This window comes from Bufo gargarizans, chromosome 8 (assembly GCF_014858855.1).
Source record: "Bufo gargarizans isolate SCDJY-AF-19 chromosome 8, ASM1485885v1, whole genome shotgun sequence".
NCBI classification, from domain to species: domain Eukaryota; kingdom Metazoa; phylum Chordata; class Amphibia; order Anura; family Bufonidae; genus Bufo; species Bufo gargarizans.
In genome coordinates, this window is record NC_058087.1 from 38,557,567 (window position 1) to 38,585,548 (window position 27,982).

Consider the following 27,982-nt stretch of genomic DNA (forward strand, 5'->3'; position numbering starts at 1 on the left):
CCTGTATCCTGCACTGGACACTACAGCCACCATTACATGAGTACTATTGTCTGCTATCAATTCTGCAGGAAGAGACTTGAGACAGATAGAGAGGGAAGAGGGCCATAACTCCCATCCTTGCCTAAATCCATGCATCGTTATATGATGAAGAATAGCACTGTGTACAGTTAGAACTGTGTTTTGCTACTGTTGGATGTACTACAACTCCTATTTTGCACTTGAGTAAAGAGAGATTCTTCTGCTGTATCTGGCATGGTTACGGACTACGGCACCATATGCCAGCCATTGTAATCTACATGCCCTGCCTTGCACCCATACAAACATCACGGGCACCCTGACTACCATCAGGCAAAAGCCCTAACATCAGGGTGTGCCCTGGGGAAGAAAGGATGCATCCTCCTTTCACTGCATAGCTATAGGGAGCAATGGTGTTAGGAAAGCCACTGTTATTGGCTGTAACAAGCCAGAGCCACTACCCCTGTTTAGGGAATATATGACCTTCCTTTGGTAGCTCAATGGGTACCTATAGCAAATAGGAATTCCAGGTATAAGCATACTGAAGGACTTGTCCATGTATGGCAACATTAAAGGGATTCTCAGAGATTTAAAGAGGTATTCTGGGTTTAATGGTTACACTTATTTAGAGAATAGGATACATCTATTAAAAATTTTGCTTGCAAACCTTTATTATATCCATATAGTAGCCTCTCCCTTACAAAAAAAATTGTATGGACCTTTTTAGGTCTGTAAAATGCATCCATGTGAGGCATAATGTGACCCAGATTTCAGTTAACTGCCCCGGCATCTAACAGGTGAATTGTAGTGTACTGAGGAACAGAACATATACAGTATACACAATATTGCTACCTGCAGCAGTATCTCATCATGTTTGTCAGTGTCTATGTAGAAGTAGATCTGTGTGTGTTTTTTTAAACTGAACTTTATTAACAACATGACATCACCTATAGACAGACAGGCATTTTAAAACATCACCTAGAGACAGGCTGCCATTTAAATATGCACAGTAATGTAGTTACTGTAATAACCGCAATAAAAATCATTATTCCAACACTAGTCCTATTTATTGATCACATGAATGTGTCTTCTGTGCTGACCCAGCACATGTATGTCATTGAATGTCAGGGATTATATGATGTGAAGAGTGTCACATGACTGATGCCATGTTTCAGTTAGGCCATTACACAGGAATGATACATGGGCTATACTGTTCTACTGGATATAGGGGTTAACTGCCTGATATAAGAAAGGTATGCATGTAGAATTTTAAATACATGTATATCAGAAAATGTTATCATTTTGTAATATATAAACAATTAAATTAAAACAAGTAGAACTGGAATACCCCTTGAACTATTAATGACTAATCGTTAGGATAGGTCATCAATAGCAGAACGGCAGAGGTCCCACTCCCATTGTCAGGAGTCAGATCCCTGCACATGTAATATTAATGACCTGTTGTATGGATAGGTCATCAATGGTTAAAAGGATTTTCAGACATTTTAATATTGATGACCTATCCTCAGGATAGGTCATCAGTATCTGATCGGTGGGGGTCCGACACCCGGGATCCACGAGAATCAGCTGTTGTGAGAAGGCACCGGCGCTCCTGTAAGCGCAGCAGACTTCTCCGTGCTCACCAAGCACAGCGCCGCAGATTGTATAGTGCCTGTGCTTGGTATCGCGCTCAACACCATTCACTTGAAAGAGGCGGAACTGCTCCTAGGCCATATAAATGGTGAACGTGACATCTCTGGCCTAGGAAAAGCAGAGAGAAGGCCACGGCGCTCACAGAAGCAGTGGTGCCTTCTCAAACAGCTGGTCGTTAAGGGTCCCGGGTATCAGATCCCCACCGATCAGATACTGATAAACTATCCTGACGATAGACCATCAGTATTAAAATATCGGAAAACCTCTTTAAATCTCAGAGAGCCTCTTGAAAACTTTCTGATCATAACATCCTATTTTGAGAGGTTTTTATTGAATGTAGTGTTTGAATTTCCTGAAGATCTTCCACAGGATATGATGAAATAGGTATACAGCAAATGAGAATTCAATTTCTATAGGGGAGATTCGATGATATAAATAGCGATATGATATTAGTCCTCCACATTGCAGTTGGTGAATGTTAGACCAATCTGCTTTAATTCAGAAAAATAGGCAGTTTCAATTCTTAATGCCTGTATTATCATCTCAAAACCAATAGACCACTTTTATGTTCTCTCTGTCTGTGGAGGGTTTGGAACAACCTTTCAATAGCCACCATGCAGTCCTTCATTTTACCTGTAATGGCATTGCACGGGAATGAATACTTTCATTTTTTAAACAGATTCCAGGTGACCACTGAGGATCCCAACAGTAGGAGACCCATCTGCTTATTTTAGAGCGGGTTCTTTCAATAATTTTAAGCTTACAGGTCCTAAGGGCCCCATACACATTAGTGTATTGTTAGCAGAACCTACCATTTTCATCTGGGCTGGCCAATAGTTTAATGTGTATGAGGAGTGCCCAACTTACCCCAACAGATGATGTGCAGTGAATATTTTCACCCAATCCTTTTGTTCTTCCAGGAGGCAAGCCACCACCAAAGCCATTTGGCAGCAGCTTTCTCCTCTGTCCCCATTGAAAACACCTTACACACTCGGCAGAACTGAACACATATGTGTTTGGGGTAGTCATGACAGATAGCCGTGCGCTGAACAAGTGTTCGGCTGACAGTTATTGAAGGTGTATATGGGCATCTTAAAATCACAAAGAAGACCCACACTAAGATCACATCATCGTATTTGTAAGTTATCATGATACTCCTGCTGCAGAAAATAATCTACTGAGAAATGAGCACTTTTTCCTTGCTATTTTACAATTTTTGGCCAATTTCTTTCATACTCTAGTGTCAGAGATAGTGAGCTTAGAAAGGGCAAGACGGGTTTTTAGTTCTGCTTATGTTCTTTCTTGATGTGTCATGTCTTCCTAAATGAGTTGACACTGTGTTTTTGGAGCAATGTTATCAGCTGGACACTGGTGAGAACATTTCCCACTATGGAGGTATGACTTTTTTTTTTCGCTTTGGAACTTGATCTTACAGAAATTTTATGGTGTCTACTTCACTCTAAAGGTACAGTCACACTGTCAGGTTTCCTGATGCAGTTTTGGAAGCCAAAATCACAAGCGGATCATAAAAGTAGAGAAAGTACCGTATGAAAAGGGGGTTGTTCACACTGGAGCCCCTCCTGTGTAGACCTATAAAGAGAAGCATACTTATCTGCTTCCCGACGCTGGCTCCCGGTTCTTGCACTCTCTCTCTCCAGTCTCCAATAGTGATGAGCGGCAGGGGTCTTATTCGAATTCGCGATATTTCGTGAATATTTTGCAGAATATTCATTGAATATTTGCGAATTCGAATATTCGTTAGATTCTACGATTTTTTTCACTTCGAAAAATCGGCAAGGTAATGATCGCGTAATATGCAAATTTTTGTAATGTGAATTTTTCGTAATGCGACTTTTTATCGCAAATTTTTCAATTAACGAGTAAAAACATGATTCCTCCCTGCTTCTTGCTTGTGGGCCAATGAGTCATAGCACTATATTGAATATATTAGTTTTTTTGAATATTCATAATATTCTAAAACAAGAATATATAGCAATATAGCGAATATTCGAAAAAAACAATATAGAGCAATTTAGCTAATATAGTGCTATAATCTTCTTTGTCTAATAGTTGCAATTTTTTTCTCATCTGAAGTTCAGATTGGAAAAAAATGTAAACTATTAAAAAAAAGATTATAGCACTATATTAGCTAAATTGCTCTATATTCATTTGTTTTCAAATATTCGCTATATATTCTTGTTTTAGAATATCACGAATATTCGAAAAAACTAATATATTCAATATAGTGCTACTGTATATATTAGTTTTTTTTAGAATATTCATCATTTTTCCCATCTAAAGTCATGATTCCTCCCTGCTTCTTGCTTGTGGGCCAATGAGTCATTGGAAGAAGCAGGAAGGGATCATGTGTACTGATTAAAAAAAAATCTTGAATATTCAAAACTACGAATATATATCACTATATTCTAAATATTTGCAAATTTTTTAAGTACTTATATTCGCAATACAAATTTGCAATTCGAATATTCGTGATCAACACTAGTCTCCAATGCTCCGTTCGGATCCCTGGATGTCCAGTTTGATGCTGCTGCAGCAGTGACTTGTTTTCTTTGGGCCATGTCAAATTGTCATGTGATGCAAGGGTTGCAGGTCACCACTTCAGCCAGTGATTGGCAGAGCACTGAAAGTGAATAGAGCAGGGAGCCAGCATCAGGAACAGGTATATTTCCCTTTGCAGGTCTGCCCAGGACATGTGCCCCCCCAAACATGCACAACCCCTTTAAGGGCAGCTATTGCTCTGTTTTGTTTTGTTTTCATTCACTTCTGAAATTCAGGATCAGGAAACTTGTGTATGGTGGCACCCAAATTGTTATGTTCATTAACAGTTTACTTGTCAGAAGACTGTGAGCACAGAAAGCCAAATACTTTAGACTCCACCCATCTATGAGCACATACTGAGCCACACCCATTATTCTAAGAACGCACATGGAAAAATATCACAAATGGCTTCCAGGAAGATCCAACTTATGTGTACTAACTTAAAGGGGTTTATCAATTTTATGTCTATTCCATAGTAAAAATGTTTTTGCAAATTTCCAATATTCCTTCTGTTTCACATCCTCAACTTTTTTCCAGATCTCTGACCTGATCTATGATCTCCTCATTTACTCGTTTATGCTTTGAAGAAAATACACTTAGCCATAAGAAAAGACGATAATGCCTTTCCTGCCTTTTTATTCCTGGCGTATAGCGAATACCACTTGTGTAAATGGGATCTTATTTTAAATATCAGCATACATTAATCCCCACACGTATTCATCTAACCTCAGCCGAACTTGTTAGGATGATGGATTACTTCATCACTGAATTACTAGGCTGTAAAATGTTTTGAAAGATTTTATATTAGTCACACATGGCTCTTATTCATCAAAGCTTTAGGCTGCCCGTACACGTTCAGGTTTTGATCAGGTTTTCAGATGCAGTTTTGAAGCTAAAACCAGGTGTGGATCATAAAGGAAGAGCAAGTATAAAGGGCAAGATTCCACCTCATTTTTGAATCCACACCTGGTTTTAGCTTCAAAAACTGCAACCCGAAAACCTGATCAAAATCTGATCATGTACGGGCAACCTTACCTGAGGTGTTGTAATGATAACAGATACAAGACTTCCTAACAGTCTTAAAGGGAACCTGCCACCTAAGTTTTACTAATATAACTATCGGTAATAGCCATCAGATTGTTGGATAAGCATTGTTACCATACCTGTATGTAATTTGTGCGCTATGCAATCTTCTTTGGAGTGCCCAGGTAGGTGGGCTTTCCTGTTCAAAGTGCCCAAAACTAGCCGCCTTCCCCGATGCTCCTTCCCATACCCTCCCAACGCTTCCTCCCCCTCCCCGGACGTCAGGAGATGCAGCTGCATATCTCACGTAGGCGCCTTGTGCAGGTATGTTAACAATGCTTATCAGTGGTGTAACTAGAACTGACTGGGCCCCTCAGCAAATTTTTGGAATGGGCCCCCCTTCTCTGTATCTCCTTAATGCAGACCTCAGACTGGACCAACAAAAAACTAATACCGTCTTTTCCTAATGCAGGTGCCTCTGCTCTTCGTGCAGCGCTGTGTCTAGGCCGGTGCCACACTGTGCCCTGACATTGCACAGCATCAGGTCACAGTGCGCTCCTACACATACTACGTCCTGTCTTGAAGCTGTGTGCAGCTTGCCCAGAGAAGAACAGGGAGCGGTGAGTAATATTAGTGCTAGGACTAGAAGCACTATACTCACCGCTCCCTGGACTCTGAAAATAAATCCATTTGTCCTCCTCCTTGACCCCTTCCTGAGTTCAGACCCTGTAGAAGCTGCTTCCCCTGCTTCCATGGTAGCTATGCCCCTGATGCTTATCCAATGTTCTAATTGCCATTACTGTTGGTTATACTAGCAAAAAATTGGTGACAGACTCCCTGTTACTAAATTATAGGTTTAGGTACTTTTTAAAATAGACATGCATCTGGCCACTATATATGGAAACCAACTAGACGGACAAATACATAAACAGGTTTCTAAGAGATTGTCTACTATATTTAAACATCTCATTATGTAAACTGTGACAGTGGACATTAGATTGCACAGAGATATTGGGATTCCCAGAATGGTACTTACTGCATTGGATGGATACTGAACTGTATTTCTAGATGTTGCATGAAATGGCAATTGCTCTGTGCTAGGGGTAGCCACAGTGTTGGCCAGGAAAGCAACGGGTCTTTTTCCTGTGGCTCCCGACCCTTCAACTCCCCTATGACAAAAGAGGTGTAAGTTGTAGCTCCTGGTGGAACCATAACAGGGCCCCAACTATCACTCCTAATTTTTATAGCATATGGAGCAAAGAGGACCTTTAGGGTCCCCCCAAGCTCCAGAGCCCAGGTACTTTAGTGAGATATTTGGGAATATCTGGCACTGTCCTTGATTATCATTCTTCTTCCAACCAAGCATAAATCACTTGTGCACAATGAACTTTTCTAGACTGTGAACGTACAGGAAGAGATGGCTACATACATTGCTGTGAACACTTTTATGTGATTAAGGCCTCATGCACACGACCGTTGTTGTGTTCCGTTCTGCAAAATGGGGTTCCGTGATCCGTGATCCGTTTTTGTTTCCGTGCGTCTTCCTTTATTTTTGGAGGATCACCAGACATGAAGGAAAGTAAAAAAAAGTCTAAGTCACGTTTGCCATGCAAATGATAGGAAAAAAACGGACGCAGATGACAATCTTGTGTGCCTCCGCGTTTTTTCACGGTCCCATTGACTTGAATGGGTCCGCAAACCGTTTTCCGTGAAAAAAATAGGACAGGTTATATTTTTTTGACGGACTGGAACCACGGATCACGGATGCGGATGACAAACAGTGCATTAGCGGAGTTTTCAACGGACCCATTGAAAGTCAATGGGTCCGCAGAAAATCATGAAAAACGGAACAACGGACACGGAATGAAACAACGGTCGTGTGCATGAGGCCTAAGAGACAAGCACACATGCAGCATAAACCCAGGGACTGCAGCAAGAGCAAAGGATTTTTCGGACATCCCGTATATTTGTAGGAACGTTACTTTACAGAGAATGGAATATTCAGCCCAGTAATATGGGGCACTTTCAGCTGAAGCCATCTTCAGACTTTTTGCAAATGACCTTGACTCAGATTACATAGCGACCTCTGAGTCACCATACAAGTAGGTCCCCACAAGTGGCACTTCTGAGCACATCAATTCATTTTGGTTTCAGACACTGAGACGTGTTATGCCTCAATCAGACCTCTCTATTAGTTTGTGTGCAGTCAACTTCTTAGTGATTTGATGGCTTTGGTTTGAAGCCAATTTTCGAACGCCTTAGCTTTCATTCTTATCTCCACGTGGCAACAACAGTAGATCAAACGCAGTATATTAAAAATCACTCTGAAAGGAAGGCTTTAAAAAAATGTTACATAAATTGCACTTACATAGAGCCCATCAAAATGATTAACAATGCACAGCGGCTCAGACAGAGGAGATGTATGAGCCGTGGACCCCGCACCTCCCTCGCTAGGGCAGATACTATTTCAACTCTATAACCTAATGCGATAAAGACAGACTAAATGCTTCATTATTTACAGTGATAGGTTCTGCTAGCTGGAGACAGAAGTAATGTTAAACTTTTCACAAAAATATATGAAATATAAATAAGAACAAAATGAACCTAATTCAATCATTACAGCATAATAAACCAATGGTATGCTATCCTACCCTGTAAAGGGGTTCTCCAGCTTTCGAAATTTTCACTCCCCTTCCTGCCAGACCTGTGAAGGGTAGCATACTTATCTATTTCCCACTACTCAGCTCCTTTGGTCCACGCCTCTAAACCTCTGATTCTGACAGGGTTCACATGTGCTGCTGAAGCCAATGACTGGCTGCAGCGGTGATGTGTCTCCCAAGCAGCATGTCAATGGGTCAAGTGCCACCATCTATGCTGGAGGTTTACAAGCGAGGACCAATGCGCGGCAAACACAGCAGTGGACCAATGCAGTGGCACCAAGCAGCGAGGAACAGGTAAGTATGACATAGATCTGGAGGGGAAGCAAATGGTAAAAAGTTCTACCTCTGGTTTATGCTTTTTGCAGGATGCGTCTGTACAGAATGGTTTATTAGGCTATTCGGTACAGGCAATAAAGTAGATGGTCCTGTCTACCAACATTCACACCACAACTGCCCGAAGAAGGGCGCATTTCCATCTATTAGGGTACTTTCACACTTGCGTTAAAGTTTTCCGGTATTGAGTTCCATCCTCGGGGCTCAATACCGGAAAAAAACGAATGCATTTTTAATGGAGAGCATTCCGTTCAGGATGCATCAGGATGAATCAGTTCAGTCCCTCTTACGTTTTTTTGCCGGAGAAAATACTGCAGCATTCTGCAGTTTTCTCTCCGGCCAAACCGGTTTTGCGGTCTGCGCATGCACAGACCTTTAAAAATTAGAAAAAATATAAATACCGGATGACAACCGGAAAGACGGATCCGGTATTGCAATGCATTTGTGAGACTGATCTGCATCCGGATCCATCTCACAAATGCATCCGTTTGCGCCCGGCGACGGAACTGCCTACTGGAATCCTCTGCCGCAAGTGTGAAAGTACCCTAAAATATTTGTATTGTCCGCTGCATTTGATGCATTCACTTGTGGCTGTGGCCATAATAAATTCCTAATTTGGAAGCATTTTCATGCAAGTGCTGTCTTGAATTTTGAAATTGCTTGACACAAGACACGAAAGTTTGAAAATTTTCCCTGCCTTCCTTTCCAGACCAGGTCCATTCTCAGTGCCTGCATGAGGCAGTGTCACTATCCCCTCCATCCAATAAATGCTTAACTCTTCAGCCGGGTCTGGTATATCTGGCAGTTGTAGTCAAGTGGTAGCGATAGAGGATGCAAAGGGGAAGCTGGGTGTCTGGGCTCGGTGCATGAGGTGGGCCAAAGGGCCCCACTGCTACATAAGAAGATGGCAGTATTCTAAATTTCACAAGGTGGACAGGGGTCCTGTTACACATTGGCATCATGGCTCTGGAGCTTCACGTATTATGCAAAAGATGAGCTGATGAGCGAATGGAAGGAAATATGAAAACTTGCCCCAAAAATCTCTACATTAGAGGACCCTAGGTAAATCTCATTTTGGTGCAGATCAGACCTGTATCTTAAATAAATGGCGAGTTTGCAGTTTTTTTTGTTTATTATTCAGTTTTATGTATATCTTAATTTTAATTTAGTTTACTTTATAGTTTTACTGATTGCAGATTTAAAGAGGTTGCTCAAGATCAGAAATTTGCATTTGTTTTCAAGAAAGCGCACCGCAGCAGTGTATTTTTTAAATCCTGGACATCGGTTTGCAAAAAAATTCAAGCGTATGACTATTGAGGTTTGCACTTAAACACATGAGCAAATTGTAAGATCAGTGCATAGAATAGGTTTAGCTACAGAGGAGGAGACGGCCCCACACAGGACTGGAAACTGGATTCGACTTCCTAATTGATGGCTGATGTCTGACTGCAGGATATATACTTTCCTAGTACGTCCAGTCCTATAATGTTCATTTGCCGCACAGCTTTAAGGCCGACCATGGGTTCACACAGTCAAAGAAAAATGGCTACACAATTTTGGTTAGTCAAATTACTAAAAACCCATTTTGCAGCCATTGGTCTGCCTGCTGTATACTGGGTGTATCTTTGTCCAGTGAGTCTGTAATAAAAGGAAGCACATTCACAACTTAGGGGCCTTTGGGGCACCTGTGATTCCACATAACAGGTATTAGGGCAAAGATGGCATCTGATGACACCCTGGTAATGATGTTGAGTCGTTGATTATTATTCAAGTTGTGAAAATTCCCTTGCCACAAAACATTTTTTACAAAGTTTAAGAGGGTCATTTATTATCCTGAAATACGCCTATATTAAGCATATTTCAGGCGAGTGAGTTGCACCGCAATCTGCTTCTTTGACCCCGCTCACAGCAGGTCTAAAAAAAGTGGGCTTGGCGTGGGCGGGAACGGGCCGGCAGGTCCGTCTCATTCATAATTTTCTACGCCTGTTTTAGGTGTAGAAAATGGTCTTGAATGTAAGCCAGCTGGGAAGCTGGTTTACATTTAGACTGGCGCTGGATGCGTGCGAAGTTATGGAGAGGCCTACACCTCTTCATAACGTTGGTTGATCCACCGCCAGATATAGGGGTTATTAAGACCGGCGTCTAAAACACCGGCCTTAATAAATGACCCCCTAAGTTGCAATTTTCTATGGTTAATGGGGTTATCCGAGACTAAAAACTGTCCCCTATATGCCCGGGCCCCTCATGCTGATTCTACTTACCTAGCTCCCCTCTCCGCGTCTGGTCCCTGCACCGCCAAAGCTGCTTCTCCCCGTGCGCGGGTAACAACATCCGGTGTCGGGGGAGCAGACAATGCCAGGTGGTGACGGGAATGAGCCTCCCTAGCATTGGCTGCTCCCCCCCGACACCGGATGTTTTCATCCGCGAACGGGGAGAAGAAGCAGTGGCGTTGCAGGGACCAGAAGCGGAGAGGAGATCTAGGTAAGTAGAATCAATGTGAGGGGCCTTGCATACGGGGGACATTTTTTAGTCTTGGATAACCCCTTTAAAGTAGATTTCAGAAAACACATAAAACCCATCCACCCCACCCAGATTATAACAATATTGCTCTATTTTCCTTATGCAATCTGCTGCAGGCAGTATCTACATGATGCCTTGCCTTACCATGCCCTCTGCCCTTTGATTGACAGGGCCAGGAGGCAGTGAAAACATCATCTCACCTGGTCCTGTCAATCAAAATGCAGAGGACGTGGCAGTTGCAGAGAGAGCAGGGCCTCTAGGTGTAACGGCAACGCCCCCGTTGCTCTTAGAGGCTCATTTGCATGTATTAAAACATCATTTTTCTCAGCAATGCGGACACATATGAACATGGGACCAACACAGATGTCATCAGCTGCCAAGCACACATGTAACAGGTCAGCCAGTGTCATAGGTACAGATCTGCTGACAGATGCCCTTTAAATATCATTTTACCGGTTTGCAAAGAATCTCTTCCAGCCTAAGGCTACTTTCACACTAGCGTTCGTCGGTCCGCTCGTGAGCTCCGTTTGAAGGGGCTCACGAGCGGACCCGAACGCAGCCGTCCAGCCCTGATGCAGTCTGAATGGAGCGGATCCGCTCAGACTGCATCAGTCTGGCGGCGTTCAGCCTCCGCTCCGCTCGCCTCCGCACGGACAGGCGGACAGCTGAACGCTGCTATTTTCACACTTAGCTGTTATATGCTAAAAATAATGCAGACGGATCCGTTCTGAACGGAGCCTCCGTCTGCATTATTATGATCGGATCCGTTCAGAACGGATCCGATCGAACGCTAGTGTGAAAGTAGCCTAAGCAATATACATTTCAATAATGCCACAGTGGCTTGTTCAGTGGACTATCTTCAGAAGTCCATCTGTTTTCCCCGAACATATGCCATGATGCACAGCTTAACTTTGCATCATGGGAAATTCAATCTGGCAACACCTGCAGCTTGAAAAGTTGTTCCTTCTTTCCCCGGAGCGCTGTTTGCCTGTCTGACAGGTGCTGTGCCATGGCAGGTTGCATTCTGTTCTGCATATCGTGAGACGTATCCCCTCCATATGGCGCTTGACTTGAACTTGTTAATCCCGCACATTTAGAACAATGGGAATTGATAGCTACTTGTGCACTGCTGCAACATTTTATTCTTAACCCGGAGAACAATCCATGAGAAACACAAACCTTTACGTTCTTTTGAAGTAATAAAAGGCCGCGCAGAATAACGCTGCCTCAGTAGTTTTGATGTCAGCCTAAATGTGTCTTCAATAAAAACCGTTCAGCGCTATCATGGAGGAGTCAATGGAGATGTTTTGTTGATCCGGCACTAAAGCTGTCTGGATGTGATTACTTTTTAATAAAACGAAGGCCATGACTTCATCACAGCAAAGCTGAAAACAAAGGATTAAAACTTCTACAACTTACAGCTGTGTCACAAAAGGGGCCGGAAGCAGAGGCTGAAATCTCAAGATTCCCCCCCCTTGTTGAAGTGATTATTGGAAGATCATGAATGGGACATAGGAAACTCGGATGAAAGAGCAGGGAGAAAGAAAGAAGAAACATTTGACATGGAGGGGCACTTTGATCTCTTGATCCAGTCACTGCTGCGGGGCAGATTTTTTAAGGATTGCTAGGAATACAGAAAAACCGCCATGATTTTAATGATTATAGTACAGCATTATAATATGGTGTAAGTACCGAGATATGAGTCCAGCCCAAAAGTCATATCTGCAGTTGGAGATTTTAGGACAGAAGGCAGGGATCAGTTTTTGCTGAAGTTTTAGAACACGTGGTCCTGTTCTTATACTTTTTTCTTTTTCTTTATTAGATATATTTACCTGTACAAAATATATTTTATATATATATATATATATATTTATTTATTTTTTATATTTTATTTTATATATATTATTAGAGATAAGCGAATCAAAGTCAAACTAATTGACCGATCCGAATGTCAGGAAAAATTCTATTGATCACGAAGCCGAAATTCCTTGCGCTTCGTGGAAACAAATCCATTTTTTATGACATGGCAGTAAAAACTTCGTCCATTTGCTCGTGGACAGGCCGTCTTAGCCATCTTGATTGAAGAAACCATGCAAAACCTTGAGCGCAGTGACGTGTGACTGTCCAGCGTGACGACGTCATCACTTCACTGCGCGCAATTTCACATGGTTTCTTCAATAGAGATGGCCGTCACGCGAACAAATGGACAAGGTGAGTATGGTTTTTTTCCCTTTATACCCTGATTAACCTCTAAAAGGCCTCAATTTTAATGTCAGATGCCGCGATCAGCGATTAATGCAGCATCTGAGGGGTTCAATAATGGGGGCGGTGCAATCGCTGTCCCCCGTCATTGCGCCCGCTACATACAATGGAATGTGATTTGTGACAATTTTTGATAACTTCGCTCATCACTAATATTTATGTATACAAAATTAACCCCTTAGGGTAGGGTGGCATCTGTGGCAACCTATTCTGTTCCTCTGCTGACACAGACTACCGAAGTAAGTGTCATCCAACATAGCTGGATACTGCCACACAATTCTGGATCCCCATTGACTATAATGGGATACAATGAGGATCCAACTGCTTTCCAGACACATACCGCTGCATGTTTTGCACCTTAAAGGGGTTGTCTCACTTCAGAAAATGTCACTTATTAAGTGGAGAAAGTTATTACAAAGCACTTACTAATGTATTGTGCTTGTCCATACTGCCTCCTTTGCTGGCTTGATTCCTTTTTCCATCACATTATACACGGCTCGTTTCCATAGTTACGACCATTCTGCAATCCAGCAGTGATGCCCGTGCTTGCACACTATAGGAAAAAGCTCCCAACCTGGCCGAGTCTGCGCTGCAGCGGTGGTTGTAACTACTGGATATGAGCCGTATATAATGTGATGGAAAAATGAATGCAGCCAGCAAAGGAGGCAATATGGACAATCACAATACATTAGTGAGTGCCTTGTATTAACTTTATGTACATGATAAATGTCATTTGCTGAAGTGAAGACTATGTTTCTTTTTGCAATGCATCCCACAATGCACTGCTGGAACGGTTACATGGCAGGGAAAACCCATGCACTACAAACCCCACAGACATAATGCAGCCAGCTGGTTTTTGTCATGGTTTCCACTGTTTTGACCGAAATAATAATACTGCATGAAGTAATTTTATTCCTCCCAAAGCTTCCATATTCTGCAGTGTAGGCTCACACCAGAGTATCCAGTGCTGACATGAACAATACCTTATTTCCATGATTTTAGAATTATCCACTTTTAGGCTACATGCACACGACCGTGCCGTTTTTTGCGGTCCGCAAACCGCGGATCCGCAAAAAACGGAAGCCGTCCGTGTGCCTTCCGTGGAACGGAACGGGCGGCCATTGATATAACTGCCTATTCTTGTCCATTTTGCGGACAAGAATAGGACATGTTATATATTTTTTGCGGGGCCGCGGAACGGAGCAACGGATGCAGACAGCACACGGAGTGCTGTCCGCATCTTTTGCGGCCCCCATTGAAGTGAATGGGTCCGCATCCGAGCCGCCAAAACGGCGGCTCGGATGCGGACCCAAACAACAGCCGTGTGCATGAGGCCTTAGTATGTGAGAATTTTATTTTATATATATGTAATATACATACTTTTGCAAATTCTAGAATTCTAGCTTGTTTTTCCTAAAATGGAGTTAACATTCGCCTCCACCATCACTTACCTTTTATATGTGATTAGTAGTGGGTCTTTGCCAGGCTGGGGTTACAGCAATGGTTGGTGGAGGCAGATTTTACACTTGCTCAAATCTAATCATTATAAGAATCCTGTTGACCCGGCAGTAAATATTCTTACCTTTTTCAAGTTAGTCCGGATTAATGTACAGAACTAGAGGCAAAAAATGCTTCTTGCTCCTTGGTCAAAGGGCTGCAGACTGATAGATCCTCCTCGGGTATCGAGTCGACAGCTGATAACAGTCTGTAATATTCATCCTCTCCATCTAAAACTTTGATTTGGCTAAATGAGAGAAGGGGGTATAACCAAGTAATAGTAAATGACATCATAAATTATTGTGTAGAAGTTTCAACATTTCTCAGGGAGCAGGGGTATTTCTTAAAACGACCTTAAGGATTCAGGATAGGTCATCAATATCAGATCGGCTGGGGTCCAACACCCGGCGCCCTCGCTGATCAGTTATATGACGGGAAGGCGCGCAGTGTGCACATGCCGTCTCCCTTCTTGCTGCTGCTTTGCCATACACATAGCAGCAGCAAGCAGGAAGAGAGACGGCACGTGCGCACTGTGCGCGCATTCCCTTTATACAGCTGATCGGCCGGGGTGCCGGGTGTCGGACCCCCACCGATCTAATATTGATGACCTATCCTAAGGATAGGTCATCAATAGAAAAAAGCACGGACATTAAAGGGGGTTGGCTACTTTCTGGTTATTGTTGTGTTAGTAAGATGATTATAGGGCACTTACTGATATAGCCTTTGCTGAAATTCTGCACCATTCTCTATATTTCATAAGGCATGCCCCCTTGTTTGCCAAGTCTTTTGTGCTGTCCACAGTGAGGTCCTGTCCATAAGACCAGGCAGATCACCTCCAGATTGCAGCAGATTGTAATTACACAGCACAATTGTCACGCTTCGGTGTGGGAGGGAAACACCACACCGAACATAAGAGGGAAGGGGGGGGACAGGGAATCAGACCTGAGAACTAAGGAAGAAACATGGACACCTCCTATTAAAACCCTAACCAAAATCTTGACTGACTATCCGTATGAACAGACCCCAGAGGTAGGTGTGTTCATACACAGGAATACCTAGAGTCCTATCTAGCCCTATAGGACCCTGGTACTAATTGCAGGGATGAGACTACCTGTTCCTCCAAAAGGAAGGACGAACAGGAGTCTCCCCCAGGCCTAATACAAACAATAGGAAAATGCAACACACAGAACCAAAACAAAATACAAAAGGTAAAGGAAAGACTTAACTTCAAAGAAGCAATAGAAGCACCAGGAACTCCACCGAGATCCACACACCAGCAATCCAAAACTGAAAGTGAAGCTATAAACCTCACAGCATAGTGGGAGAAGCAGCTATAAATGAGGAAGGTAAGTGACCACATTAGCAACACCTGGGGCAAGGGGTGTGACCATTACCAGAAACAACACAGACGCCTATTGATCCACAGGAAACCTGTCAGATCAAACCATGTGTTGCCAGTCTCACCGATCTTCTGACACCTGTCATGGGAAAGTATGTGACAACGATCTGCCGCCCGCTAGTGATGATTTTGAAGCTTGCTTAAAAATCTGGATTGCCCGATGAACGAGCTTGGGTAATCAGCGGCAGTATTAGACTGCCAGACCATCGCTAACGAGCGATCCTGCGAATGCTCGTTACCAATGATTTGGCCGACATCGGCTTGGCTTTAGAATGCAGGAAACATCACATGGAAGTGATTTGCCTGGTCACATGACCCCCCCCCATCAGCAGCTATCTTATGGACAGAATGTCTGTGTAGACAGCACAGAAGATTTGCCTAACAAGGGGACATGGCTTATGAAATGTAGCAAACGGCACAGACTATCAACAATGGCTATATTAGTAAGTGTCATATACTCATCTTACATACACATTGGTCACAAGTCACCAGAAAGTGGCCAACCCCTTTAAGAGGTGTTCTTATGGTAAAGTTTCCACTATGAACTTTGTGGGTTTTTTCAGGGACCTTGCACCTTTTGTCTATGGCCTGCATCTGATAATGCCACTCGGTCGTATTAAAAGAATGGGTCTCAGATGCAATACTGGTGAAAGCCAATGCATAAGAATGGTGAAATTTTGAGAAAAAGGCAGAGCTTTTTTTCCAATCCCCTACAACCCTTTTAAGTTGTAAAGTGTGAAATAGCCAAGCATTCGGTCACAACAATCCCAGTTGGTCTATCCCAATAGACCAAGGTGTGATCTAGGATACATCTGATACATACAGCAACTTATTTTCAGAGTGCTCCTTTACATTTCAGTGGGGTGGATTATGGGAGATGATTTATTATTATTACAGTCTGTCTGTACTACAAATCTGACCACATTCTACAATGGCATGATAAGCATATTGACAAATTAAATAATAAGATGGCAAATATCTCTTTAAGAACGTTATTCTATATATTTTTTTATTAAAATGTTGCTACATCATAAAAACATATCCACAGGATCGGTGATAAGTATCTATCTGTCACGGCGGACGAGCACTCAGACACACAGATAAACCAACAACCAGGCTCTAGGCGAGAAGCAGGGGAAGGGTCACCTCCTAGCTAATCCCTGACCTCTCTCCCTGCACTGCTCAGCCCACATGCAGACCTTGGTGGTAGGAATGATGTGTCCCCGTGCCTGGGCTAAAACACCCTAGATTCCCTGAGATGGCGAAAAGGGGAAATAGGAGCAGCCTGCTCGCACAGAACCTAGATGGGAGAGATGACACAAACACAACTTAGACAGCAAACAACAAAAACTGAAACCACACTTATCTTATCTGAGCTGGAACAGACAACCTTCCTTCCTTCCAAGGCCAGACTGATTTCTATAACCCGCTCAGAGCACTGGAATTGAGAGCCATTTAAACTAATGACCCCACCCAGTGCACCTGATGGGAGGCGGATCCAGCACGACTCCAAAACAAACACTAAACACGTGCTGCTATTCTGGCCGACCTCCGCACATAGTCAGAGAAGGGCATGACACTATCCAACCACTGGGACCCCCACTGATCATGAGAAATGGGGTCCCTGAGTCACCAGCATGAATGGAGTGATGGTCATACATGTGCACTACTGCTCCATTCATTTCTGCAGGACTGCTCCAGTTGTAGAGATCTATGGAGCGGTGGCGCACATGTGTGATCATTGCTCAACTCACTCTGGAACTCAAGGACCCCCCATTTTCATGATTGGTGGAGGTCCCAGCAGTCAGCAATTCACCCATCATATATTAATCACATATCCTGCGCATAGTTGTCATAGACATGAGTATACATTGTCATGATACATACAAGATACACAAACTTTGTAATCAGCAGATCTTATCATTCAGAGCATCGTGCTGGACAGCTCCCTACCTAAGTTTCATCATTGTCTTTTTATCCCTAACTTAAATTCTCTCTAGAACCAAATTACCACTAACTATTTGCAAAAACTAAAGGGTATGACAAAGGCACGATGGAGGTCCAACCTCTGTGACTCTCCCAGCTGCAGAAAACAAGAGGATTCATGCAGATTGCTCTCCATAGAGATGAATGGGAGCAGGGGAAACAGCCGAGTGTACTACCTTGGCTTCTTCCATCATGCACAACAGGAGTGTTGGCTCATAAATGCAGATAATGGGTTGTCATTGGAGAGCGATACCATTACACCTAGAGGCTCTGCTCTCTCTGCAGCTGCCGCACCCTCTGCACTTTGATTGACAGGGCCAGGTGTGATGATGTTTACACTTCTTGGCCCTGTCAATTAAAGTGCAGAGGACGCGGCAGTTGCAGAAAGAGCTGAACCTCTAGGAGTAACGGCAACGCCCCTGTTGCTCCTAGAGGCTCATTTGCATATATTAAAACATCATTTTTCTCAGCAATGTGCACATATGAACATGGGACCAACACAGATGCCTTCAGCTGCCAAGCGCACATGTAACAGGTCAGCCAGTGTCATAGGCACAAATCTGCTGACAGATGCCCTTCAATTAGTTTGATAAAAAGAAAATCATATTGCACTTTTGAACAGCAGCTATCAGGATGACATTAATATGGATTTGAGCAATGAAAATTGAGCCTACCCTTTTTACCTGTTTACATTTGATCAGCTATTAAAGGGGTTATCCCATGATTAATGAAAAAAATAAAAATCATACATCATCTAGTACATGATAATCTCTTTCTAACAAAGCTAGAACCAGCCCTGTACCTCCCATGGATCCAGAGATCTTCCCATTCATTGCTCTGCTAGATTTATATCAAGCTGAGAGCTCAGGGGAGTGTCTATTGTGCTGCAGCCAGGGGGGCGTGTCTCAGCTCTCCCTATCACAGCTCAGGAGGCAGTTGAAGGATGAAACTGAGCATGTGCGACCATCTCAGTGAGCCGGACAAAGAAATAAGAAAAAAAAAACAGCAGGTGGCGCTATACAGATACATTTTATTGAATAGCTCACTGACTATGCAAAATTAAATGCAATTAGAAAAGTATTCAGATACAGGGGATGGTGTAAAAACTGTAGAATATTTTTTGTGGGAAAGACCCTTTAACACTCACGGTTGTCTAGCATATAAAGAAAGAAAAGCTCACTTTGAAAGAACTTGGCAAGTACACTCTTCACTTTTTGTCTGCAGCTTTATAAGAGCACAACCAATGCTTAAAGTGTTATAATAATATTATAATACAAGACTATTTTGATGCCATTCTTAAAGGGAACCTGTCAAACTTGAACATAGTGTGTAATCTGCAGGCAGGCTGCTGTAGAGCAGGAGAAGCTGAGCAGATTGATATGTAGTTTAGTGGAAAACATTAAGAATAACCTTTATTCCATTAATTTAAATCTCTGTTTAGGAGTCCAGTGGGTGGTCCTATTCAGTTACTGACAATCTTCTTTGAATGATTTTGCATATATAGATGGCCATTAATCAGTGATAGGTCTGTCTACTGGGCTCCTTACAAAGAAAGAGTAGATTTAAATAAAAGGGGTATTCCCATGTCTGACAATGGGGGCATATCCCTAGGATATGCCCCTATTGTCTGATAGGTGCAGGTCCGACCATTGGGATCCGCACCTACATCAAGAATGGAGCGCCAAAAGAGGTGGAGGGCGCACTGCGCATGCGCAGCTTCCCTCCATTCATTTCTATGGGGCTGCCGAGATCTGGTTAGGCTATTTACGTCGGGCCCATAGAAGTGAATGGGAGCGGAGGCCTTTCATGCTCGGTGCGCTCCCATTCACTTCTATGGGGAGAGTGCTTGGTGGTGGCCAGACAGGAGTCCTTAGGAGATAGGTGCAGGTCCCAGGGGTGGGACCCACACCTATAAGACAATGGGGGCATATCCTAATGATATTCCCCCATTGTCTGAGATGAGAGAAACCCTTTAAGGATTGTTTCACATCTGCTTTAGTCAACTCAGGTAGCATCCTGCAGTGCTGGATCCAGACATCTCTGGCAGGCTGCTCCCTGCTAAAATAGCCTGCTGGAGATGTCTTGATCCGGGACTGCCAGGCGCTACCTGATACCCGCTGGCCCCATTAACTTTAATAGGGACTGGTGGAGATCCAGCCGCAACCTGGCATACATGCCAAGAGTCAGCTGGAAGAAAACCTCTGTGTGCAGTAGTCTTCGTCCGGCTGATTCTCAGCATATTCGCCGGGTTGCGGACGGACCTCCGTCAATCCCTATTATAATTAATGGGGCTGGACGGAATTCCAACAGCGCCCAGCGGTGACAGATCTGGCAGGCTGTTCCCAGCCAGAACAGTCTGCCAGATCAGCCAAAGGCAGATGTGAAACAGGCCTAATACAAGTTATACTGAATCTTTTCCCATGTTAAATGTGATGGGTTCCCTTTAAGGGTTCTTCCCTAACGTAATTACAATTTAATTCTAGTTTTTTTTGGTAGGCAAATAGTTTGATTGCCATAGGGATTACTACCCAAATTTCCTAGACTTCAGAATGGTAATGGCACCAACAGAGCTTGTCTCAACCTTGTGCAAGTCCACAGATTTGTAAAATTTTGCTAATACAAGATCGCCCCTAACCTCCCCAGAACTTCCCTTTAATCTGGATGCATATTGTTACTACGGCAGATCCTGTATTCAGCATCCAGCTCATTCTGACGAAAACAGCACTTGCTCCTTTTAGCATCTCAGCTACATGTGGAAAATACGTAGCTCACTTTTATAGGTGGGTGACTCTGCATGCGTTAGTTAAGGCAGATACACATCCAGGGGCCAATATTAGGCAATTTCAATGTTTAAAAATGTTCAATTTTACAAAAGGACTTCTGTTGACAGATGTTAAAATAAGCATAGATATTTACCCAAGTTTCCTCGGCTTCCGCTTGCTCCCTTGATATTCCAGAGTTCCCTGCGGGAAGGACCAAGAACACGCTTTCAGAAGCTAAGCAGGGAGTCGTAAATTTTTAATTCAAAGTGATTTTGTGTTGAATGCGAGCAGATGCTGATAATATCACAAGTCAAAGCATAATTTTTTTGATCAAAGGGTTCAAGTGAGCCTGATGAAGCATGCATGTTGGTTTTCTTTGATAAACCACATCAATTATTCACCGTGAAAGGAGACGGCCTGATATGAAAGCAACAGATAAAGGGCATAGGCACATGTTCAGCCAGCACAGTGCTGAGAGAGGGGATGGAAAGATGGGCTGTTACAATAGAGGAAGGAGGGAACGGTTGAATATATATTGAAAGGAGCAAGCAGCGACCCTTAACACCATCAATTTATCGAGAGGACGCCATATTAATTCGATTAAATGAAGAGGCTACCTGGTGATTGGGGCAAAATAGGTATTTTACTGCAATAATACTATCAAAAGGAAGGACTTAACAACTGATGAATGTTATCTCAGGGAATTCTAAAGGTAAAATATACAGAAAGTAGGAAAATACATTTTGAAATTTGACTTTATCTTTTGGGGGTGATGAAATTTTAGCTGTTCTGTAGGCACTTTTTGAAATAATATTCTGTCTTATCATAGCTTTCTTCTTCCTAAACGCATCTCTCATTATCCTTGTAAACCTTTCTTTATACTTTATTTCTTTATTTGACTGCTGAACTGAAATACTTTCACTTAAAAAGACCCACTGGGAAAACCTAAAATTCAGTTACCTTCCGTATGGCATAACCCCTCACCCACATAAGCCTTTTACATTAGATGAAAGTTGGCTGAGACTGTCGGAGCTGGCTAATGATCTAATATGTATGGAGCCACCCTAAGGATGGACTCACATGTTAGGATTGCGTGTTTCCCAGCCTAACTGTGAGTTTAATGACCCAAACTCACAGCATGATAGATCCTTACAATGCTTTGAGTTCGGGTTGTGGACACATGTCCTGAATACTGACTCTGGACATGTGTATCTATCCTAACCAGGATCAGAATGGCCCACCAGAGTACCAGATGATCCTCCGGTGGACCTAGGCTCTAATACTATAGTGGTCCTCAAAGGTCCAGGAGAAAAAATATATATATTTGGAGCGGACTTAGCAGCCAACCATTTGCTACAAAGGTCTATTTCTTTGATTCAAAATATATTACACTGTATTGATGAAATAAGGGTTGGGTACAATGAATCATTTCCTATGGTGGTCCCAAGTAACCCCAGTCTGACACTGAGCCAATTTTTTCAGGGAAAAAATTGATTGCACATACTGGATTCCACATGCCCAATCTTTGTTGCTCAGGGCTCTTTCTCTTGTCAGTGGCGCCTGGCAGTTCTCTTCTCAGTAAAATAATCATCCATGCTTGGGCATTCTGAGCATGTATGTTACAGAGGGGGGAAGGGGATGGGAGAGGTGACAGTCAGCTTATATGCCTAGCTTTACTAGTTTCCTCACTTTTAATGCAGCACTGTTAGTTCAGCAGATCTTAGTAAATGAAGTAAAGCTCCCTGGCAGACCCATAACCAGTGAAACATATGCAGTGAGACTTTTTAAATAAGTCTCACCTCTCTGGTCCTCTTTGAGAAGAACACCCCTTTACCTAGACTAGATGGCCATACTGGAGGTTCTCTAATGCACTGAGATTTTACAAACTAATTTTTTAGGAGGTACTTTGGCATTTAACTTTCCAAAGTACCTCCAGTAGATTGGTTCCAAAATCTACTGGCTAATGTCTATGTCAGGATCTACTGACTAATGTCCATGTCAAGATCTAATAACTAATGTCCATGTCAAGATCTACTAACTAATGTCCATGTCAAGATCTACTAACTAATGTCAATGTCAAGATCTACTAACTATTGTCAATGTCAAGATCTACTGACTAGTGTCAATGTCAGGATCTACTGACTAATGTCCATGTCAGGATCTTCTGACTAGTGTCAAAGTCAGGACCTACTGACTAATGTCAATGTCAAAATCTACTGACTAATGGCAATGTCACAATCTACTGACTAATGTCATTATCAGGATCTACTAACTAATATCAATGTCAGGATCTAGTGATGAATATTGATCTACTCCATAACTGTTTAAATGTGGGGACCTTTCTTGAGTTCTTAGGGCTATGGCTTTTGTGTGAAACAGTTTATGACATATTTAGAACAGAGTATTGAATCTCAATGTTTTATCCACTGAGTCCGAGCCTCGCTTGCCTTATACTGTCTCAGTAATAGCCCCTTACACTCACATTAATTTGGTTGTAGTAGAGGCTGTCCTCTGGGCTGTTCAATGTTTTGGGCTGTTGACCACGTCTTGTTGTCCTCAACTTTTTTTCAAAGTATTGTTCTGAGCCTATAATGAGAGAATTAATTATTTTACATCACAATATTATGACAAGGTAAGTATAATATCTAATGACTTGCACTGTCCAATAGTGCCCTCCAGTCATAAAACCAAGATGGTACTAATCATGTGAAATCTGATCAGAAAACATTTTTATTGGGTATACAGTAGATGCTCTATTTCTCTATCTAGAGAATAAATATTACAATTTCCCTGACTATCTCACGGCCATTCTCACTCCAAAGCAAATTGAGTCATTAAGTTCAATATGGACAATTTGGTTGCCTCCAAACCCTGTTGACTGCTTTCAATACCAAGAAAGTTGGTACAACTATGGGGCGCAATGCAGGCAGTCAGTGTTAGGGTTGCACAAAGCACATCTCCTGATATCACTGAAGGGGGCACTACTAGACCTAAAGGATACATACGGCCTGAACCTAAGAAAAGACAGCTGCATATGATGAAGCTTCATTACCATGTTTATACATTTAAAAGTTGAATGTTATCTAGGTCCTATGTTTTAAACTTGTGTATGTGCACCACAGGGTGTAAGCGCCATGTTTCTAGAGGGGACTCACAATGCGCTCATAGCGCCCATTCAATGGCAGCCACGGTGTATGATCATAGCCCAGCAGCTACTTTTGAGTAGGGTATATTTGCACATTGTATGATTGTATTATTTAAACACTATAAGTTCTGCACAAGATACCACTACCAACCCTGCAGGTGGTTACTCATCCACCATATGCATTGCCAGAAGCCAGAATTACAGAAATTCTTTGTCAGCAAAGAAATAAATGGGAGAGATTCAATAATCTAGAAGTGCTTTTTTGACTTGTTGAACAAGGGAGTGTGGTTTTGTAAAAAGAAAAAGGGGAACAGATTATTGAAAAGGGGGGAGGCTTAAAGGCGTCGTGTAGGCGGTATATATTGATCACCGGTGGGGGTCCGACACCTGGGACACCCCTGCCGATCAGCTGTTTCAAAAGAAGGCAGCGCTCCATGCGAGCACTGCTTCCTTTTCATTACACTATCATCTATCAGCCACTGTGATAAACTGCCACAATTCTAGACTGTGTAGTCCACGTTTACAATGTCTAAAGACTAGACAGCAATAGTAAATCTGCCCCAATGTCTCCTCTCCACTATGAAGAAATTATGATGAAGGTGGCCATAACCACTAGATTAATCTGGTCAGAATCTGGCCATTTTAGCATGATGATCATGTAATGTGTATGGGAGTGTCCTGATCATCCCACGGTGTCAGGGTAGAGAAGCTGAGGGGGCAAGTGTATGGGGGGCTGGTGTTGAAAGGAACAGCCATCTAAGGTGTATGGCCACCTTAAGACTTTTGTTACTATTCTTTGTAAAGGATTTCATGATCCTCCACCATAAACAACATCATTTATAGCTGGAAGATAAGACACTTAAGCGTTACTAAAGCATTTAATTTTCTGATAACAAGGTGCAAACTATGATTTTAAGATGAAAGAGACTTTGGGAAAGCATCTATAATGTCATTAACATCCAATTACAAAGATAAGAGCTTTCATTCAGTACAGATATGATAGTGGGACTCTGGAATCATAGTACCTATCACATTGGTTAAGCACTACGATTCTGTGTGAGATCCAAAGCTGTTTAACTCATGAAATAACATCTTTTTGTCCTTGAGTGACTTAAAAATTATATCCAGGAAGCCATCCACCTGATTTTTGAAACCCCCTTCCCCCCCCAAAAAAAATATTACATAGAATTTTCACATCTAGGTTGTTAATATGTGATTAAATAAAAGACGGCATTGTCCCTTTAATGCCAAGGGCGGCTGCATGACACAAGCTGTGTATTTTGCTTCTGACGATGGTGAAGTTTGCTGATAATAAATGTTTACTATATTTGGCCTGGTGACATCATGATGCAAAAATCTGTAAGAAGGATCCCCACAGCCACAATTATGTGCAAGTTACACTACTGGTATCCTCTTATGTGGCAGAAAAAAGCTTAGGACCACATCAGGCATGATTTATCAGGTGCCTCTGAAAATGCACACAGTGATGTCACATCACACTGGAAATATTCTTATGGTAACAGTTACAGTATATAACACAGCTTGGATAATACATATAAGTGATATCATAAAATGGATATAATAAACACCGTAATGTCACAACACTGATGTAATAAACACAGTAATGTCACAGTACAGAGATGATAAACACAGTGATGTCACAGTACAGAGATAATAAACACAGTGATGTCACAGTACAAGGATAATAAACACAGTGATGTCACAGTACAGAGATAATACACACAGTGATGTCACAGTACAGGGATAATACACACAGTGATGTCACAGTACAGGGACACACCTCCACCCTACCTGGAGGATCATCCCCTGGACTGACGAGCCCCCCTGGACAACGAGCAGGACCCTAAGTATCTCTATTAACCCCCCCACTATCCCACCAACGAAACCCCATTAACCCCCACTATCCCACCAACGCTATTAACCCCCCCACTATCCCACCAACGCTATTATCCCCTCCACTATCCCACCAACGCTAAGCCCCCCACTATACCCCCATTATAATAACCCCTTCCATACCCCCCATTAACCCTTGCCATACCCTCATTCCCCTGGTTATATTAACCCCTGCCATACCCTCATTCCCTTGGTTATATCTGATTCCCCTGATTAACCCCTGCCATACCCCCATTCCCTTGGTTATCACCCCTGCATTGGTTTGTGGTCTGCTTTACCCCAGCACGACCACCGTTAACCCTCGTTGGGCCCCCTAGGGATAGAATATTAGTCAGGTGGGTGGGTTGTTATACCTGTATGTGTGTATTGTATAGTTAGTTTGTGGGTGGAATTTGGAAACGTGTAGTGTAGTTGAGTATTGTATATTTAGTGCTGTATTGTTACTGTATTGTGTGCGTAGTGTCAGGTGTTAATAAATACTGTGTTACTTGTACCCTTTGTGTAGTGTGTACTTGTTAGCGGTAGTAAGTAAGGCGCATGCAGCTAGTATAGTGATTAGTGTAAAGCATAGCGAAGTATTGTGTTATTATATAAAGGCATAAATAGGCGGAGTCTTCACTAGACGGTTCCTCCTATTTAGGAATATTAATTATCGATATTCGCATAATATTGGTGATTAATATTCCCCCTTTACAGATGTCACAGTACAGGGATAATAAACACAATGATGTCACAGTACAGGGATAATAAACACAGTGATGTCACTGTACAAGGATAATAAACACAGTGATGTCACAGTACAGGGATAATAAACACAATGATGTCACAGTACAGAGATAATAAACACAATGATGTCACAGTACAGAGATAATAAACACAGCGATGTCACAGTACAAGGATAATAAACACAGTGATGTCACAGTACAGGGATAATAAACACAATGATGTCACAGTACAGAGATAATAAACACAGTGATGTCACAGTACAGAGATAATAAACACAATGATGTCACAGTACAGGGATAATAAACACAGTGATGTCACAGTACAAGGATAATAAACACAGTGATGTCACAGTACAGAGATAATAAACACAATGATGTCACAGTACAGGGATAATAAACACAGTGATGTCACAGTACAAGGATAATAAACACAGTGATGTCACAGTACAGGGATAATAAACACAATGATGTCACAGTACAGAGATAACAAACACAGTGATGTCACAGTACAGGGATAATAAACACAGTGATGTCACAGTACAGGGATAATAAACACAGTGATGTCACAGTACAGGGATAATAAACACAATGATGTCACAGTACAGAGATAATAAACACAGTGATGTCACAGTACAGGGATAATAAACACAGTGATGTCACAGTACAAGGATAATAAACACAGTGATGTCACAGTACAGAAATAATAAACACAGTGATGTCACAGTACAGAGATAATAAACACAATGATGTCACAGTACAGGGATAATAAACACAGTGATGTCACAGTACAAGGATAATAAACACAGTGATGTCACAGTACAGAAATAACAAACACAGTGATGTCACTCACAGTACAGAGATAACAAACACAGTGATGTCACTCACAGTACAGAGATAATAAACACAGTGATGTCACAGTACAGAAATAATAAACACAGTGATGTCACAGTACAGAAATAATAAACACAATGATGTCACAGTACAGAGATAATAAACACAGTGATGTCACAGTACAGGGATAATAAACACAGTGATGTCACAGTACAAGGATAATAAACACAGTGATGTCACAGTACAGAAATAATAAACACAGTGATGTCACAGTACAGAGATAATAAACACAGTGATGTCACGGTACAGGGATAATAAACAGTGATGTCACAGTACAGAGATAATAAACACAGTGATGTCACAGTACAGGGATAATAAACACAATGATGTCACAGTAAGGCTCCATTCACACGTCCGCAATGTGTTTTGCGGATACACGGAGACACGGATCCGCAAAACACGGAAAGCGGCAATGTGCGTTCCGCATTTTGCGGACCGCACATTGCCGACATAATAGAATATGCCTGTTCTTGTCCGCAATTGCGGACAAGAATAGGACATGTTCTATTTTTTTGCAGAAACGGAAGCACGGATGCGGGAGTGCGGATCCGCAAATGTAGATGCGGACAGCACATTCCGTCCCCATAGAGAATGAATGGGTCCGCACCCTTTCCGCAAAATTGCGGAAAGGATGCGGA

General features: G+C 42.4%; 1 protein-coding gene across 1 annotated transcript in view; it reads right to left on the reverse strand.

The window, feature by feature from the left end:
• Nucleotides 1-14,627: 14,627 nt before the first annotated feature.
• The window catches only part of MYO3B (myosin IIIB), a 342,729-nt gene continuing 329,374 nt past the window's right edge, over nt 14,628-27,982 (reverse strand). Inside the window, exons 33-35 of the mRNA XM_044304441.1 lie at nt 23,152-23,255; nt 20,824-20,870; nt 14,628-14,769 (exon numbers count right to left, since the gene is read on the reverse strand). Of these exons, the coding sequence (XP_044160376.1) occupies nt 14,628-14,769; nt 20,824-20,870; nt 23,152-23,255 (293 nt within the window). The remainder of the gene's footprint in view (nt 14,770-20,823; nt 20,871-23,151; nt 23,256-27,982) is intronic.